At 41.8% G+C, this 17510-nt stretch overlaps 1 protein-coding gene across 1 annotated transcript in view; it reads right to left on the bottom strand.

Annotated features, from left to right (window-relative positions):
* Positions 1-17510, bottom strand: part of GPR180 (G protein-coupled receptor 180) — a 28859-nt gene that overhangs the window by 3449 nt on the left and 7900 nt on the right. Inside the window, exons 4-9 of the mRNA XM_025200337.1 lie at positions 14748-14948; positions 9772-9952; positions 9492-9541; positions 5151-5308; positions 2016-2207; positions 1581-1658 (exon numbers count right to left, since the gene is read on the bottom strand). Of these exons, the coding sequence (XP_025056122.1) occupies positions 1581-1658; positions 2016-2207; positions 5151-5308; positions 9492-9541; positions 9772-9952; positions 14748-14948 (860 nt within the window). The remainder of the gene's footprint in view (positions 1-1580; positions 1659-2015; positions 2208-5150; positions 5309-9491; positions 9542-9771; positions 9953-14747; positions 14949-17510) is intronic.

Below are 17510 nucleotides of genomic sequence, written 5' to 3'. Positions count from 1 at the left end.
GATCCTTGGTTTTCTCTGATAAAAAATAATCCCCAATTTTTGGATTAAAAAAGGGACCCTAAAATCCATGTTTCCATCATTAAAATGAAACACCACTAATATATATCATTAGTGGTGTTTCATTTTAATGATGGAAAAATGTGGATTTTGGGGTCCCTTTTTTAATCCAAAAATTGGGGATTATTTTTTTAAAACAGAGAAAACCAGGAAGGATCCCTGCCGATAAGGTCTGCAATGTGGAAATTAACATTTCATTTACAGGAACTTATATAGAGAACTAATTACAGTAAAGAGCCAACAATGTTGCTACTGCCATTGCAAGTGTCTGGGGCCTAACCTTGTGTGATGCTAAGTCCTTGTGGGCGCACAGAGTGCCCAGGAAGTGTAGGGTCCAGGGAAATAGTCTGGGAGACATAGTTGGTACTAGGAACTTCCTGGTGCCACACTTCCTGGACAGCCGGTGTTTCCAGAAGACTTACGCTATCTCACATAATCAGCCATGATTGGAAGAAATCATTTTTCTACATTCTGCCTTCCCAAAAACAAGGTGCATATTTTACTGGGGACGTATTGTATGGTATGAAAAAAGGCAGTGTTAAATGAGTACAAATTAAAAACTGCAGTTACTTAAACACAGTAGTTAAAACTTACCCAGTACCCCAGAAATCCTGCTACAAAAATCCTCCTACAGTTAATTACCAGATCTCAACATACGGCAAAGAGTAATGATTTCGTACACCGATTCCCATCTCAAATGAGCTGGGGAGGGGAGGAGCAAGGTTTTCAGTGAGCAAGAAAAAACAAACAAACCCAGTACTATCCTGATTAATGTACCTATAGAAATCAATCACTTTTCAGCATGAGCTAACATCAAATAACTAATTTTTTTCTTATTTTTACTAACATACCTTTTAACCTACGTATCCTCCATACAATAACAGTTCAGTTTCAGAAGATATTTGCACACTCATGAACAGACCACATTAAGTATAAGCAGCAAGAGCTCTGCTTTTCGATGATGTAGTCACTCACCTGAGAATGATGGTGTACTTTATCTGAGCACGGCAGGCTCCACACACTAGCTCCCTAGCTCCCAGCATGTTATAGCAACCAGAAAGCCAAATAAATCCATCTTTGTTTTAATCTTAAGAGTTTAAAAACTAAATTATACATTTTGAAAACAGCATTTTATCCAGTAAAACCGTTCAGCTGTGGCTTCCCTAACCTGCTCTGTCACATAATACGTTTTAGAAATTTGCCTAAAAATTAACCTATACAATTTTTTTGACAGATTTGTGAAAAAAGTCTGTTTTACTAGAAGCAGATTTTGCTTTACCTTAAGAATCATACCCCTGTTACCTACAAACTATTACCTTTACATTTTACGAAGCTTAGATTTCAGCCATGTGACTCATTAGTAGCAAGGCTTGTGGCTAGGACTTCCCAAGCTGCTTTAGGAAAACAGGGTTAGAGGTTGAAGACCATGAATTTGCTGAAATGACACTAAACCTCTGGACTAGCTGTTGTATATGAACAATTCTGTTAAAATTCTATCCAGTTTTTATCTTATTCATACATACCTTCTCTCTCTGATATTCTCTAAATATTAAAGAAATGGTTGCAAGACACGGGTGGCACAAAAACCACAGGATGCAGGCCTGAAAAAGAATGAATCACATCTTAGAAATGTATTCTAATATACCAAAACAGGGATATGACAGAAGGTTACATTTCCATCTTTCTTTTTACAGATTCACTCTTTTGGAATAAATCAATATAATTACAGCCACATTATTATAAGTTTGATTTCTAAGTTAGATTTTGTTTCTAATGACATTTAAAATTATTACTCAGAGTATACTGAAATAATGTAATTTATTTAAACAAATAAAATATTTCAGCATTAACTTTCCTATGGGCACAGGCTGATTCTCAATAGCATGCCACATAAAATATTTACACTGAAAAAATTGGTTTCCCCCACCCCTCTTCCTTCCCTGCCATGTAACTCTTACTTTGGCAAAGGTGATATAGAACTCCCTTTTGAGTGTACTTCTCTCCACTGTGATGATCTGATAAAGGCTACAGGCCAATGACAGAGCTAGGCAAACTCTTAGACCAGTGAGAAGTCCACTTGCTAAACTGTAGTGCAAATGGTAGCTGTGATGATTTGTATCTTCAAACTGTTCCCAAATCAGTAAAATACTCTGTAAAATGATGAAGAACAGGTCAAGTAAATACTGTACCTACATGTCTCATTCCTTCAGAAAGCTAACTGCGTTTCCGATAGGAAAGTAGCAGTACAGCATTGTGGTTCTGCTTGGCTTGCTAGAAACTACCATTTTACTAAAAGAAACAGCTAAAACTGCTCTCTTGGCACCACAGAGGACAAGTGATGCTTTATAGCCAGGAAAGCAGTTGGTTTTCTGCTTATAAAATGAGTTAACTTTCCAGAAATTACAACATTTTCAATCAAGCTTCAACCTAGGACTTGACAACTGTAGCTATGTTCCTTTGAGAAACCTGAAGGGAAAACTTCCACTGAATTAATGAGAATTTTGCCAACTGGCTTCAACAGGAACAGGACAGAGTTTGTTAGCATCAGTCTTCCAAACTACTATCCCCCTTCTTACTTGAACTAGTCTACTTTCTTCAGCACCATAGGCCTAAACTAAAAAAGAAAGTTAGTACTCCAGTACTGAGCATTGCAACCTATAATTTTTGGTGACCATCCTCTGTAATGAAATTCAGAACCTTGTCCACAGTAGGTGCCTATGCTACTTGCAAAGCTGATTGGGGGCTAGACACCTTAGAACAAGAGTAAAAAAATACAGCGCGATCAGTGGGCCACCCAAACTCAAAATGCTCACTGGGAAACCAGTTAAAACTAAACAAGAAACAGTGAAATTGCATCCTGCCCTTCTTGGGATTTAGGTTCCTGAGAATACCGAGAAGTGCCACCTTTTACTTAGGCTGTGGATCCTTACCCCAAGTCAGACAAGTATGTCCTTTTCTAACAAAACCTGAGCAGTTTTCTTTCAAAATGTGGGAAAGGGCCACTAGGCTTTGTAAAATCACTTTGTAGTTAGAGCACTCACTCAGCATATGGGAGATTTGGATTTAATTTCCCCTCCTGACTAAAGGAATTCAAACCCATGATGTCTACCAGACATGGAGAATGTCCTAACCACTTTGGTTATTCTGGGACTGGGGCACTTCCCATCCCTCCTGCTGACGCTATGCTACAATTCAAAATTAATTGGGCCAGAAAGAGATCAAAAGTGAGACCAATTATGTAGATTAGAGGTTAGGACACCCAGCAGGAAGGTGGAACTCTGGGTTCAGGCCCCTGCTCTAAGGACTGAAGGAAGGTTTTAACACAGTGGGGGCAATCTTTTTGGCAGATGCAACACAAATTAATCTTTCACCCTCTCTCAGTGTCATTCTGATCCCCTTCCCAGCCCAATCCGCTGCATGCCACACAGAAGCTGCACATCCCACTTGTGGCACTCATGTCACAGGCTGGCCACCCTTGTGCTATTTAGTGATCATATAAAAAGGGGACACCATCATTACCTCCTACTCTTCTAAAAGACAGCTGTGACTGCCAATTCATTTTGTGCGTGGCACAATTGTGTTAGTATGCTCTGACAACAAACATTGATTCAGTTTCTTGAATAGGATAGGTTGAGGAACACCTGGTTTCGGAATCTCAACCAAGCTTAGGTTTACAGACCCTGAACTTCTCAGAACGTAGGTAATTCTATACAGTGTACAAATAAGGAACTTTACAGGTTACAAACTCAGAGGCCAAGGGAGTTTTGGTTCAACCACAATTAAGAGGAATCCGAGTGAAGACTTTTAGACTAATAATTTTTTTTATTTGGCACTTACATTCCACTCAAGTTGTTTTTTTAGACCCAGACTGCTCTAAAGCAGACTGAAATACACAGGAATAATTAACGATGCACCGATAAAGATTTTTTTGGCCAATACTGATTGCCAATTATTAACCAGCCATATTGGCTGATACCAATCTGATATGCAGCCAGGTAGCTTAGAGAGCAGTATCCGGCTGGTAAGTCTGTCGGGGGGAAGGAGTGTGGGGAGGGGAGGGAAGGGGCTTGTGGGGGCAGATTGAGGCCCCCACAGTGAGGGAGGGAGTGGGGTTGGGGCAGGCAATGCCTAGCTGGGATGGGGCATGGGATGGAGCTGCAGGCAGATTGTCTGGGGGGCACAGAGGGTGGAAGGGGGGCTGGCTCCCCACTGCTGCGCACACCCCTAGGGAGGAATGGGGGCACATGTCCCCCAGATTTGTGCGTGGGGTGACGACAGGCTACTCACTGCGGGCTTGAGGCCAGGGGCTGCGCCAGCCTCTTCCCAGTGGGGTGGCTGGCCCAGGCCTGCACTCGGAGTGAGCAGGGGGCTATGGGGACTTTTGGGGTGGCTGTTGCCCATCCCACAGCCCCCCTCCCACTGCCTGCCCCCTCTGAGCGCAGCTCCAGCACACCCCCCCACCAGGAAGAGGTCAGTGCAGTCCCTGGCCCTGAGCCTACAGCAGGCAGCTCATACTTGCCCAGTGCAAAAACCCAGGGGGGCACAGGCCCCCCCATGCCTGCCCCAGGGGTGCGCACAGTGGCCAGGAACTGCCCCCCTCCCCATCCTGGGCCCCTGGACAAGTCGCCCACAGCTCTGTCCCATGCCCCACCCTGGCTGGATAGCCTCTGCCCCAGCCCCTCTCTCCTTCACCGTAGGGGCCTCAATCTGCCCCACCATGCTCCTTCCATCCCCCATGCCCCTTTCTCTCCCCAAAGACTTACCGGACAGATGCTGCTCTCCACGCTGCCTGGCTGCATTCCTGGCCGCATGCATTCTGAGGCTGGGCACATGTACACGGCACTTATTGGTGACACTATGGGCTACACCAGTAAAAAAAAAGCCAATTGCCGATAATGTCAATTTTCTTTTTATCAGTGCTGATCCAATATGGACCGATATATCAGTGTACCTCTAGGTATAATCCCATTGGCTTTAATGATATTTGGTTCAACAGGCAGGACAATGAACTCCCAGCTGCTCCTAAGAGCAACTGCTTAAATGCTACTATTAAAGTCCATGTACAGCATAAGCAAGAAACACAAAATACTAACCTGCATAACAACAATAACTACAGCAATGCCAGTTGAGGTTGGAGTTGAATCCCACTGAAGGGGTCTGCTTTGAGATTTCTTCATTCTGCCTACTGTCCAACCCATACATAAACTCAACAACAGGTACAACATTTGTATCTGAGAGACTACATCGCACACTATTGGGAATGAAAAAGAGTTAACATAGTCACAAGAGAGAAGTAATTTCTTTTTCCAATTAAAAAAGAGAAAATAGCAGTTGTGTGGTTAGCCACACATTTAACTACAATTTAGACACTTCTCACTGTAATTTTCTCATTATGTGCCGGATTTTATTCTAATCTGTTAGGTGTCTAAAGTGAACTTGAGCTAAGGGCAGTCCTCATTTCATCCTGTTTGAGTCCCTGAATATCCATTAACACATTTATTTTTGTAACATACTGTGATTTTGGTCTTAAGACTAAGTAACGAAAAAAGCAGCGAGGAAAGTCCAACTTTTATATTACCAGTTTTCCAGGGACACTAAAAGAGTGGAATAGGGTTGCATGTAGGCACCTAATTGATGGAAGAGGATCTGGTTTTATATACATTTTGAGATTATTTAGTACTGTAATACACATTGTGGATAATTTTTCTATCAGCTTTTATTTAAAACAATTGTGAACTAACAATTTTCGCATTAAGGTTACAAAATCTACTATGAGCTTCATGTACTCAGACGATTGTGTTCCTGCAGAATCACTTAACAGTCACTGCATACAGACGGTCTGACCAGGTGGTGAACGGGGTAGGAGGACACTTAACATTTGACTTAAATTTCAGAGCAACCAGTTAAGAGAGACACTCTATGGTTTCTTAAGACTAGCTTGAGACTAAACTCTGACCCACATTTTATTTGGAGCAGGGGTGTCGAGTTCCCTCGATGCCCTGGGATAAATCCAAACAATGAGGAGGCGTGTGGTCTGGATCCAAACCCACCTTTGGCAGCAGCAAACAGCATCAGCAAACCACAGAATGAAGAAAGCTGTTACTCACTCCACCACCACCAAAACATCACCTGAACCCCAGATTTTGGCAGTGGATCATACTCCTGAAATATAGACCCTTCCAGGAGCCACAAAGCCCATGTCTTTGACATACCTGATTTGGAGCAATAATTCTTGCTCAACTGGTTTAATTTTTGAATATTTAAATATATTTTACTGTGAGTTGTATGTCCACTTTTTTGCTCTACTTGGGCCCCAAGCATTGAGAACCAGCACATGCACTTTCTTAATCAGCAGCTCTGATTCTCCTGTGCAGATGTGCTTTCCTCTGCAATCTACACTTACTTGCATCACTCTTTCTCTCTCTCAAGTCCCCCTCCCCCACAAAAATCTATCCTTTCTAGACTCTTTTGTCTTTGGAAGCTATGCTTTTAAAGCCAAAATATCTTGAATTAAGCTATTACACTAAAAATAATGGGAACAAAGAATAAAATATCCCTTGAATTAAGAGATTAACATACAATAGTCTTCATTTGAAAGACAATACTCTTCACATAAATATCTGCCAACTTAAAAAAGTGCCTAACTCTAGTATTGGAAGGAGTTAAGAATAGGCTCATATCACTCATCTAACTTCACTTCTGTAGGTCAGAAAGAAGGTTTAATCATGTGGTTGATGGAAAAGTTGTGAGGTTTCAGTATTTCAGAAACAAAGAATTAATGTCTTTTACTGCAGTGCCAAGTGCCATCAAGAGGCTGTTAATACCAACTGCAAGTTTTTATGGAATTTATGGCTACTGTTTGCTGCTGGTATATGAAAGTGCTCAGGACTACATGCAAAAATTATATAAAATGACTGGGAAGAAAACGACCACCACTTTTACAGTTAAAAATGCTCATATAAATCACACTTAAAGTAAAATCAAGCAAATGCAAAAAAAAAAAAAAAAAATCAGAATCAAACATCACTTGTTTTTGTATTGATGTTCCTACAATTTAATGAGTAAAACTTTATTTACAGACATTTCCTCAACCTAATAACAAATGTTTATCCAGGCAAAATTTAAGGAAACTGATGATATGATTATGGGAACAACTTTACCTGGTGTCTATATTTAAGTTTTACTACAGTATTTAACCCCAATATTCAAGTCCTTTGTTTACCTTACAGTAAACCTACATTATCAATCAATACGGCATGTACATTTTCCTCCTCCAGGTCCCGAATGCAATCCTTACTACCGGAAGTAAACAGTCATACTAGTAGTCCTAGTCTAAAAATGGCTTCAAGATGTCCAGTGATAGTTAGCCAGAGAATAGTGAGATACTCCAAAAGATACAGGAACCACAGTTCAGCTTAAATCACCTGGCCTCTTCCAAACTAGACAGGTAGTTGGGGTCACTCAGAGGCTCTTGCCTGTGTTTCACTGTCTCATCTTCTATATTTGATGATCTTATAGGTCCCTTCTGGTCCTTCTATTCTATGATATTTACCTTATCTAGGTAAGCGTCGAGTAATCTTTTGGCGAGCTCTCCATTTTGACATACAAGTATATGCAAGTGATTTAATGATTGGGTAAAAATGTATCAGCGTAGGACAATGAAACAGGAATAGGATAATAGTCTGTGGAGGAGTACCATAAGAGAATTTCAAATAACATCTAGTTTTTTTTTCTTTTTGAAGGGGAGGCCAAAATGGCAAGACTGGATTTGTGGGAGGTACTTTGCTATCTAAGTTACCATATTTAGCCAAATCTAAGACAACCCTAAATTTGTTATAATTTTCCATGTATGGAATCTAATTATCAGAAGGCTGTCTTAAACTCATCCCCCCTCCACTGCTGCAGTGGGAAGCAGTGGCGGCGGGGGTGGGAAGGCCTGACCCCTGCCCTCCGCACTACTTGCCTCCCCCCCCCCCCCCCCCCCCCAACCCTGCCCTTGCCTCCACAGCCTCTGCCCCCAAGGATGCTGGATTGGGTAGATACCAACGGTAGCTCTGGTCTTCACTTTGGGTTGAGTCAGGGCCAGAGCTGGGACCAGGGGAGCTGCTTGCCTCCCTACTGTCTCAATTACAAGACAAGGGGTTTCCCCCCAGCCCCACATTAAATGGGGAAAAAAACTTCAAACCAGAATTGAGTAAACATGGTATGGTACTTAACCTGCTACCTTAGCACTGAAGTGCCATTTTCATAAAAAATTTCCAAATGGTTGAAAAGGAATTTATTAGCTGGGAAGGAATCTCTTTGTATTTCTAACCAGAACTTCAAAAAACAAAAACCATTGTCAGGTTAGCTTAAAACAGTGTACCATGGCACAAGATGTTCTGTGGGGTTTAGTTCCAGTTACACATTGAAAAGGCCAACACTTTAAGAAAGATGAGGACAGATTGAAAGACACCAGAAGAGAGCGATAAAAATTATTAGAAACTGAACACATAATGCAGAAAGGTTGAAAGGAGTAGGGCTGTTCAGTCTAGGAAAGGGAAGACAGGGAAGATCTGAAAACGGTCTTCAAATACCTGAAGCTATGAGATAAAGAGGATGGAGACAGCTTTTTCTCTGTTGCTGTAGGGAACAGAAATGGGAACAATAGCCTCAAACGGCAGCTGAGAAAATTTAGGTTAGAGATTAGGAGGAATTTCTTATGAGGGTGGCTAAGCATTGGAACAGGTTACCACCTAAAGAGGTTGTGGAATTTTAATTCCTGGGAACTTTCAAGAGCAGGCTAGAAACACACTTGGCTCGGGATGATCCTGCCACAAGTAGTAGATTGGACTAGATGAGGGCATAAGATCCCTTTCAGCCATACTTTCCTACCATCCTATGAAGTCAAGGAAGCCGCTTTGTTAATACCAGGTCTTAATACAATAATTCTTGTTATAGCTCTAACGTGAGATTTTGTGACTTGAACGACTTCATTTTTTCATTACATTATATTTCATTAAATTACATTTTATATCTAGGATTAAATATTTTTAAAATACCTTAGGGGCATGGTAAACAGATCCTATTTAGCCTATTAAAGCTCTGATCCAGCAAAAAATACTTCAGCATGTGGAAAACTTTATCCATTTTATCCAAGTGATAGCTCTAGTCTTAAATGGCAATACCTGAATCTAAATGTATGCATCTATCCGTTTAAAGGATTGGGTCTAACAAAATTAAATTGTCTAGAGCTGTAAACCATGTATTAGTTACTTAACTCTTAAAATAACCAGAAAGAACCATTTTTTGCAGAGAAGCATTGTGTACTGTTTAAAATCTGATGAACTATACCTGAGATAAGAATCGAACCCTAAATGTTAGCACTATTTAAAAGGCTCCACATTAATCAACATAAAATGTTCGCAAGATTAAGCTGTATTAAGCATACTCACATTCTGCCAAACTTCCCACAAGAGGTGCCCCTATTCCATCTTTAGAGTAACTATAAGGAGAAACAACAACACCACCGCACACAGGAGACAATATTTGTTAAAGTTACTCAGTCTTAAATTTGACTTTTTTTGTTAACAGTAAGTGAAAAAACGACAATGTTCTAACTAGCCCTCCCCACAAGTTGTCACAATTCATAATTAATTTGAATAGTTAACTGATTTTTACAGTTAAATATATTTTATTCTTCATTTTAAAAGAGAAAAAAACATAAGTAGTTACCTTGAGAAATGCAGGTAGTTGGCTAAAGCTGAACCACTCTGTAACAGTAATGCAGTTGACAGTACCTTTAATGCAGCATGCATAGGTCCACTTTTCTTAACAGTCTGCCATAGTGATTGAGCGTATATGCAAGCAGCTACAAAGTAGACTAGAATAAGTAAGAAAAAAAATTCATGTAATCCTGTAAAGAGAAGAAATGAGGTTTATTTAATAATGCAAGTTTGGTAAGTATAGATAATATAATACAATGCAATGCAAATCAAATCACTAGGACAATCAATATTAAGCAACATGGTATTGGTAATTACTGATCAAAAAGCGATTGTAAAGCTGAACTAGTACTCAAAACACGTTCTTTTATCTTTTCCATATACTAAGAAAAAAGAAAGAACCTATGTGCTAGTTTTCCCAGATGGCTGATTATTTGACCTGAAAGCCTAGTCTTAAATCAAAATAATCTTTTCTTGAATGCAAGAGAGATTCTGTGCTCAATTTCTCTAAAAATGTCATGTACAGCGTTATTGTAATGACTGACATAGCTTATATAGAAGATTAGGGGTACACCAATAAAGAATTTCTTGGCCGATACCAATAGCTGATTATTAACCAGTCATGTCAGCCGATACCAATCGGACAGCTGATTTATAGACATGTAGCCAAGCAACTTGGAAAGCAGAGTCCTGCCATCTTAAAATTCCCTGTAGCTCTCTTGCAGCCACCCCTCCCAGTGTTGACACCACCTCTCACCCCGCTCAGCTGATCCTGCCCTGCCCCTGCTGAGCCGAGTCTGGGCCCAGCCCCCCACCAGGAAGAGGCTGCGCTGGCCCTGGCCTCGAACTTGCACCCCATCCTCGCCCCATGCACAAATCTGGGGGGCAAGTATCCCCCCATGCCTCCCTTGGAGGTGTGCACAGCAGTGTGGAGCCACCCCCACTCCACCATGCCCCCTGGATGAGCCACCCATGGCTCAGTCCTGCTCCTGGCCATGGGGTTCTAGCCACTGCCCTGGCTAGACAGCGCCTGCCCCATTACTCCTTCCCTCAATGTGGGGGCCTTGATCTACCCCCCCTTCCCCCGCACCATTTCCCCCCCACAGACTTACCAGCAGGACGCTGCTCTCCAAGCTACTAGGCTGCATTACTGGCCGCATGCATGCTGTGGCTGCACACACACACGGCACTTATCAGTGACATCGGCCAAAAAAAGCTGATTGCCAATAATGTTAATTTTCCTGTTATCGGTGCCAACCTGATATGCGACTGATATACTGTTGCACCTCTATAGAAAATATTTCCTTGAAAAATCAGGCAACAGTCCCAATTGATATCAGCAATTAGAAACATCTCCAAGAAATGGTTCAGACAAACAATTAGTCTTCAAAGATAGGTTAGGAGATGAGGAGAGAGAAATCCATATCCAATAAATGCAAAAGGGATCTATGTATCCACTGGGTGTCACTCTCATACCACATAAAATGAAGCATGGTTAGTTTAGATAGCACCTGTACTAAGGAGACAGCTTTTAGGTATGGAAAAGTTAAAGCTGTGCAAAGAAAAGTAATTCCATTTCACAGAAGACTCAAGTATTCTGAAATCCTGCTTTATTCTAAATTTGGAATGAAAAACAAAACAAAACAAAGAATGAAACTTGTTGAAAGGCAAAGTCCTGGTTCCTGGCTACAGGTCACTACTCTGGATGACTGCCCTACAGGTAGGGCAGCTCTATCAAGAAACTGAGATTGGGAACCAGCAGCTTTAGGACTTCCATATTTTTGGCTCCACATCATCCCACCGGGCAAGATGCAATGGGATAAAAAAGACTGGAAACTGGAGCAGGCAAACTTGCAGGAAACCAGATAGCTTGCTTTCTCCTGGGCCTTCATTGAAAAAAATAAATATTCTATGGAAATGGTTCAGTTTTGAGCAATGTATTCTCCAAGACAAAACTGTCAGACAAATTCCAGCTAGTTCAGAAGAGAGAGCATACACTTTTAAAGAAGAGGCCTACATTTTTGGCAGGAGTGCCACAAATTAAGCCTTATGCTTTCCCTGTGCGCCACCCTTATCTCCTTCCTCTGCCTTGCCTTCTGTTCCCTGCCCTCCCTAATCTGATGCACTACTTGCTATCTGCTGCTGTTCTGCCTGCCTCTGCCCCAATCTGCTGTGCATTACACAGTGGCTGCCTGTGCCTCGGGTTGGCCACCCCGTCATAATGCGTTAACCATAGAAAGGTTATCAGTGTTGGATGAAATATGAATGCTCACCACGGCAGCTAGTAACTACAACTCATAGCATTTAACTTGAACATGCATGGAATGGGATGGCAGAGGTCTGTAGACTTTGGGTGCACAATATGTTTATTCCCTAGTAAAAGTAGAGTAGACATGATGCACTGTTGCAAAAATTCCATTCTGGACATAGACAAACATATACTTGAAGCAACTTTAAAAAGTGGGGTGGGGTGGGGAGAAGCTGCTGCAACTGTTATACTCTGTGCAGGAGCTTATAGCAATACAAATCGTGCAAGTCACCATAATTTTATCCCGGATGGGTTAAAGTTGGATCTGTTTTGCTACACTGGTATTGCTATAGGCTGGTACACAGGTAACTTACAGAATAACAGCTGTTGCTTGGTCCAGAGCAGTGGTTTTCTCTCCCCTTTTGAAACTGTTCCGTGTATACATTTTCCCATACCCTCTAGGCAATGAAAATGTACTCTTCAAAAAGCATGGAGTAACTATATATTGATATACCGGTCACCTATCGACTCCCCTTGTCAGTTTTACTTAAGGTAGTCATTTGATCCTTACAAACAGATTCCCTTGCCACCTAGTGACCAGATGTTGTAATACTGCCTACTGCTTGAGTAGCTGGTCATGCATCCACTCCTTACAGGGGAATGAATTTATTGTGCAGTAAAAATCTGGGATCTTGTCATGTGTCTATGCCCTTTATGGTCTTAGAAAAGAGCACAGTTACAAAACTACTTAGCAGGTCGTCACTTCAATTTTTTTTAAATGCACCTTTCTGCTTATTCTATTTATCCCATCCATCTCTTTCCTTTATTCAGACTTTTTTTTTTGTCTAGAGAAAACCTGTATTTTGGACAAGATTTGCCACCTTGGCTTGCAGTGAGTATCTACCTAATCCATGGGTAGCCTACCATAAACTGACTTTCCACAAAGTGGGATACTTCTCAACATGAACTAGAAGACTTCAGCCATTTAGTCTTCATCAAAACATTATCATAATCACCCTAAACTCTTTTGGATACAATGTCTAGCAAGTTGAGAAAGTCTGTAAAAGAACTCCTGAAAAACGGATATAATAAATGGGTGGGTTCTCTTTCTCCTCTTCTACCTCACTGCTTTTTTGACTTAGCTTTAAACTAACATGATATCATGTTACAAAAGTAGAAGTATTAATGAAATTTCAGGAACTTAAGAAGAGTGAAAGGGGATCATACCCAAGTGTCTAATACGTAGAGTATGATTTAGCTCCAAATATAATATGCCTTTTGTTCAGATCAGTTTTCAGCTACAAGCCTTCTGCCTGTAAAAGTAATGTAGGGCTATATCCATAATCAGGACTTTGGCACCTAAATTCCATCTAAGCCAAAGTTAGAAACCTGAAAATCCTGTCAAGATGGCACCTAATCCTTGAGGCACCTGAACTCTGCAGGACTTAGTTTTACATTAAATGGATATTGGATACAATATGTAAACAGCACTAAGAGCAGGGACTGAAATCCAGGACTCCGCTCTCTCAACCACATACCACTAACTTAGTGTCAGGCCCCCTCTCATGCTTTTTCTGTATTAATGTAGTTACTTTCATACCACGTGTACCTTTGTCCCCAAAACCAGCCCTCTAAATTGGGTTGTATGTCTCTAGTGAGGATTTTTTTTCCTTTGTTGGAAGAGAAACAGAGAGGAATAGAAGGAAGAATACACTGTGCCCTGGTGGCTCCTGCTTCTAACTGGCCCCAGCAAGTACAAGGACTAATGCTGGGCTTAAGACAGTGTAGGAAACAAAACATGATTTGGTGGAGTGTAGACTAGCCATGATTTCAATACCTGGAAACTGGAGGAACAAACTGTTGTTGCTGCAGGTTGCAAAAAAATATTCCCTATTTGGGAATATTTTAAAGAAATTCCTCTATCACCGGGAAGTGCTGGTTTTATGTGTTTAATTACATTTAAATTGCCAACTTAATGCAACTTGATACAAATAGTAGCAGAAAGTTAATCATCTAGCAAACAAGAAATATGTATTTCACCATTTTATAGTGTACTAATATATAGGATTTCTAGCTATCTAGGTATGCCAAGCTATATATTTTTAAAATATATATCTAGGAAACGCATGTACCAAATCTATTGGAAAACTGTATTTGGTCGTAAATCAATGTTAATTGTTAAATCAACCAATGAAAATGCACCTTTGAGAGAGCGAGAGCGAGCACGAGCGAGAGCACATATAATAGGGAAGTTGGTAAAAAAAAAAATAAATCAATGATTTAAATCAGGCTTTTGGCTTGCCAATTTAAATCAAATCAACTTGGTTTAAATCAATCCACCCTGTGTTATACAGATCATTTGTTTACCTTCTCTAATAGATCACACTTGATTACAATATGATTAATTTGTGTTGTAACAACATAAAACTTGAGTCTACTATAGTAGAGACCAATCTTTTCAAGAAAGTAACAGGAGAACTGTTTGATGTTACAATTCATAACTCATTTCTTTGATAAGACTAGATTTGTATAAGTGCATTACAGAACTGGAAGAGATTCTCATATTAGGACTATATTCACTGGAATTCCTTCCTTTTTGAGAAAAATATAAATCTAATGGTGAATAATTCCATAGGCCACAAACTTCCAATTTCACACTTTTTTCAAGCATAAGTACCAACTCACTTGATGATCAGACCCTTAACTTATAAATCAAGTTTTGAGAAAAAAAATCTTACCAGATTCCCCTGCGCTAAAGTGATCTAATGGATTCCCTTCTGCATCTGGGTTTAGTAACACCATTTCAAACTGAACATCCTCGGATTCAGAATTTTCATAATTCTCCTCGCAGGTAAACTTGTCTACATAAAACACATACCATGTTTCTGGATATGGAATCTGGGACACTGTCATATTTTGGTCTGTGTGGTTCATAGACACTTTGAAAAGAAAGAAAATGAAATTAGAACTGAATGCATCACAAATAACTTACAGAAATTAATTCATCTTAGATAATGTACATATTCAACTCATAAGACCATAACTTTTATTTTTATACTTTAAGTATATAGAAAAGTGAATAGTCTGTATCAAAACACAGTCATAACACTCTACAAAGGACACTGAACTCAATCCTTATCTTTATTTTAAACTTGGCACAATTGTGGGAGAGGATTAGAGAAAGCACATGCTCATAACCAGTCTTTCAGCTTCTCTAATCACAGAGTATGAGACAGCTCTTATCACCACACTGTCAACAGACAATGGGCTGCAAATGCTAAGAATCCAGTAGACTGCCATTCTATTTGGCACATCCCATACTCCTCCTCCTCAACAGAGGATTTCATTCGGGGCTCCTCAACAGGAATAGCTATTTGGTCTGAACTTCTCATTTGAACATTCTTATTTCACAGTAAGAGCACCTTTGGAAGTGAACCAGGTCAAACCCCACAAAGAAAGTAAGGGGAGGTTAATCTGTAACTTTACAGATTAACGTGTTCAAAGAGGGATGAACTTTCATACACTACAACCTACTTTGTCAGATGCTATGCAAATACTGTATTTATTCTAATCTAAAAACAACCTCCCCAATAATTAGAGTCTATACATGGAATATTTATACGTTTATAATTTTCCGTGTATAGAATCTAATTATTTTTCATTCAATCCTCCCACTGGTATGGGGGGTAGGCAGTGGGGAAGCAGGTGGTGGAGGGAGGTCAAGCAACTTGCTCCCTACTTGTGCCTGGCCCCTCTACCACTTCTGTCCCTGCAAGCCTTGGGTGTCCACCCCCTCCCCCCTTCCCCAGCCTCTGCTTTGTACTGGCAGGCTCTGTACCCATTTTTACCTGTGGCACTGAGCATAGCTCCCGCTCAGCACCCCAGGCTGCAATGTGTATGGAGCCCGCCAGCCCAAGGCAGGGGTCTGGTGGGGGAGGGCGGGGAGGGGGAGGTGGAAGGGGGATGAAAAGAAAAGACAGGGGGTGGGCAAGGTGCAGGGGCAGCATGGGTGGAGGAGGGGAGAGCCAGGCAGCAGCTGTGGCTGTTGCCCCTACCCTGGGTAGGGACTAGAGCCTGAGTCACAGCAGCTGCTGGCCCCTCAGCACCCTCATATATAGTTCTGAGAGAAGGGGCTTCTTTCCACTGTTAAACAAACGCCCCTTGTCTTAAAATCAAGTAAATATAGCACTCAGTATGAAACAAGAATGTTGCCATGGAAGTGAAGATGGTATAGATATATCTTTAAAATCATACTCTAGCTTGTTTTGTAATATCTTTCCCAGGTAGATAAACTGTAAACATCACATAATCTGCAAGTGTAAATCTAGCAATTGAACCCATTTCTAAAAGTGTAGCTCTTCTCAAATTATACCAAATCAGATGCATGAGAGACTGGAAACTCCACTTTGTCTTGAACAGTTACTTCTGATAAGAGTGGTGGCAGCTGTGTCAGTCATTACAAGAACATTTGGAAGGCGTGATGCAGGTGATTTTTATACCTTTAAAAGAACACCATATTTTTGTTGTGTATAACCCACTTCTTTCAACCTCAAAACCAGTTGGGGAAAACTGGGGTATGCATTGTATGTGAGCAAAAGGAATCCCCATGGGTCTGGAAATTTGGTGTGTGGTAGGGGGAGGAAACTGATGCCAATAACCACTGCCAATGCTCTCCCTTCCCTCCTACTGTGTGGAACACCTCCCCCCGCCCTTCCATCTGCATACTAGGTTAAGCTGATGCGCAGAGTTGGTTCAAAGCCAGACCCAGACCCAGCACACTGAGTATGACCCAACATGCAGACCCAGAGCTGATGTGCACTGGGCCTAGGACCATGTGCTGGCCCTGGAATTGGAGTTCAGTGCTGAATCTGGGGTGCTCTCAGGCTACACAGCCCTGGGACCGCTGTGCTAGATTGGGCCTGACACCTGGTCCCAGACCCAGCATGCTGGATCAGCCTGTGGTCCCCATCTGGTGCATGGGGCTGGCAGCACACTCAGGAGCAGACTCTATTCCAGGCTTGTCCAACATGCGGCCCGCCAAGCCGTTTTCTGTGGCCCGCGGTGCTGCAACGGGAAATGAAAGTAAACACTGTTTACTTTCGTTCCCACCCCTTGTCCCTCCCCCAGACCCTCAGCAGCTTCCTAATGGCTGCTGAAGGGCTGGGAAGGGACAACGTTCCCACACGCACCGCGTCAGCTTGATGTTGCCAATGCAGTGCGTGTGGGAGGAGGAGTAGCCATGTGGCACTCGGGACAGGATGAGCCCAGCCGGAGCAGCAGGGGCTCAGCTGCACTTTCCCCCTACCTGTGCTGGCTCAGTCCTGCGCGGCACACGGCTCCGCCACCGCCTCTGTTGGTTGGTGCCGACATAGGCAGGTCTGTCCCATCCGGAGCAGTACGCAGCTGAAGACGGATTCCCACATGCTGCTGGGGCTGGGAGGAGCCCGGCCAGGTCGGCACCAGCCAGCAGAAGAGGCGGGAGAGGCATGTGCTGCTTGGGG

Source organism: Alligator sinensis, unplaced genomic scaffold (assembly GCF_000455745.1).
Source record: "Alligator sinensis unplaced genomic scaffold, ASM45574v1 scaffold740_1, whole genome shotgun sequence".
In the NCBI taxonomy this organism is placed as follows: domain Eukaryota; kingdom Metazoa; phylum Chordata; order Crocodylia; family Alligatoridae; genus Alligator; species Alligator sinensis.
This window is presented reverse-complemented; position numbering and strand designations above follow the sequence as displayed.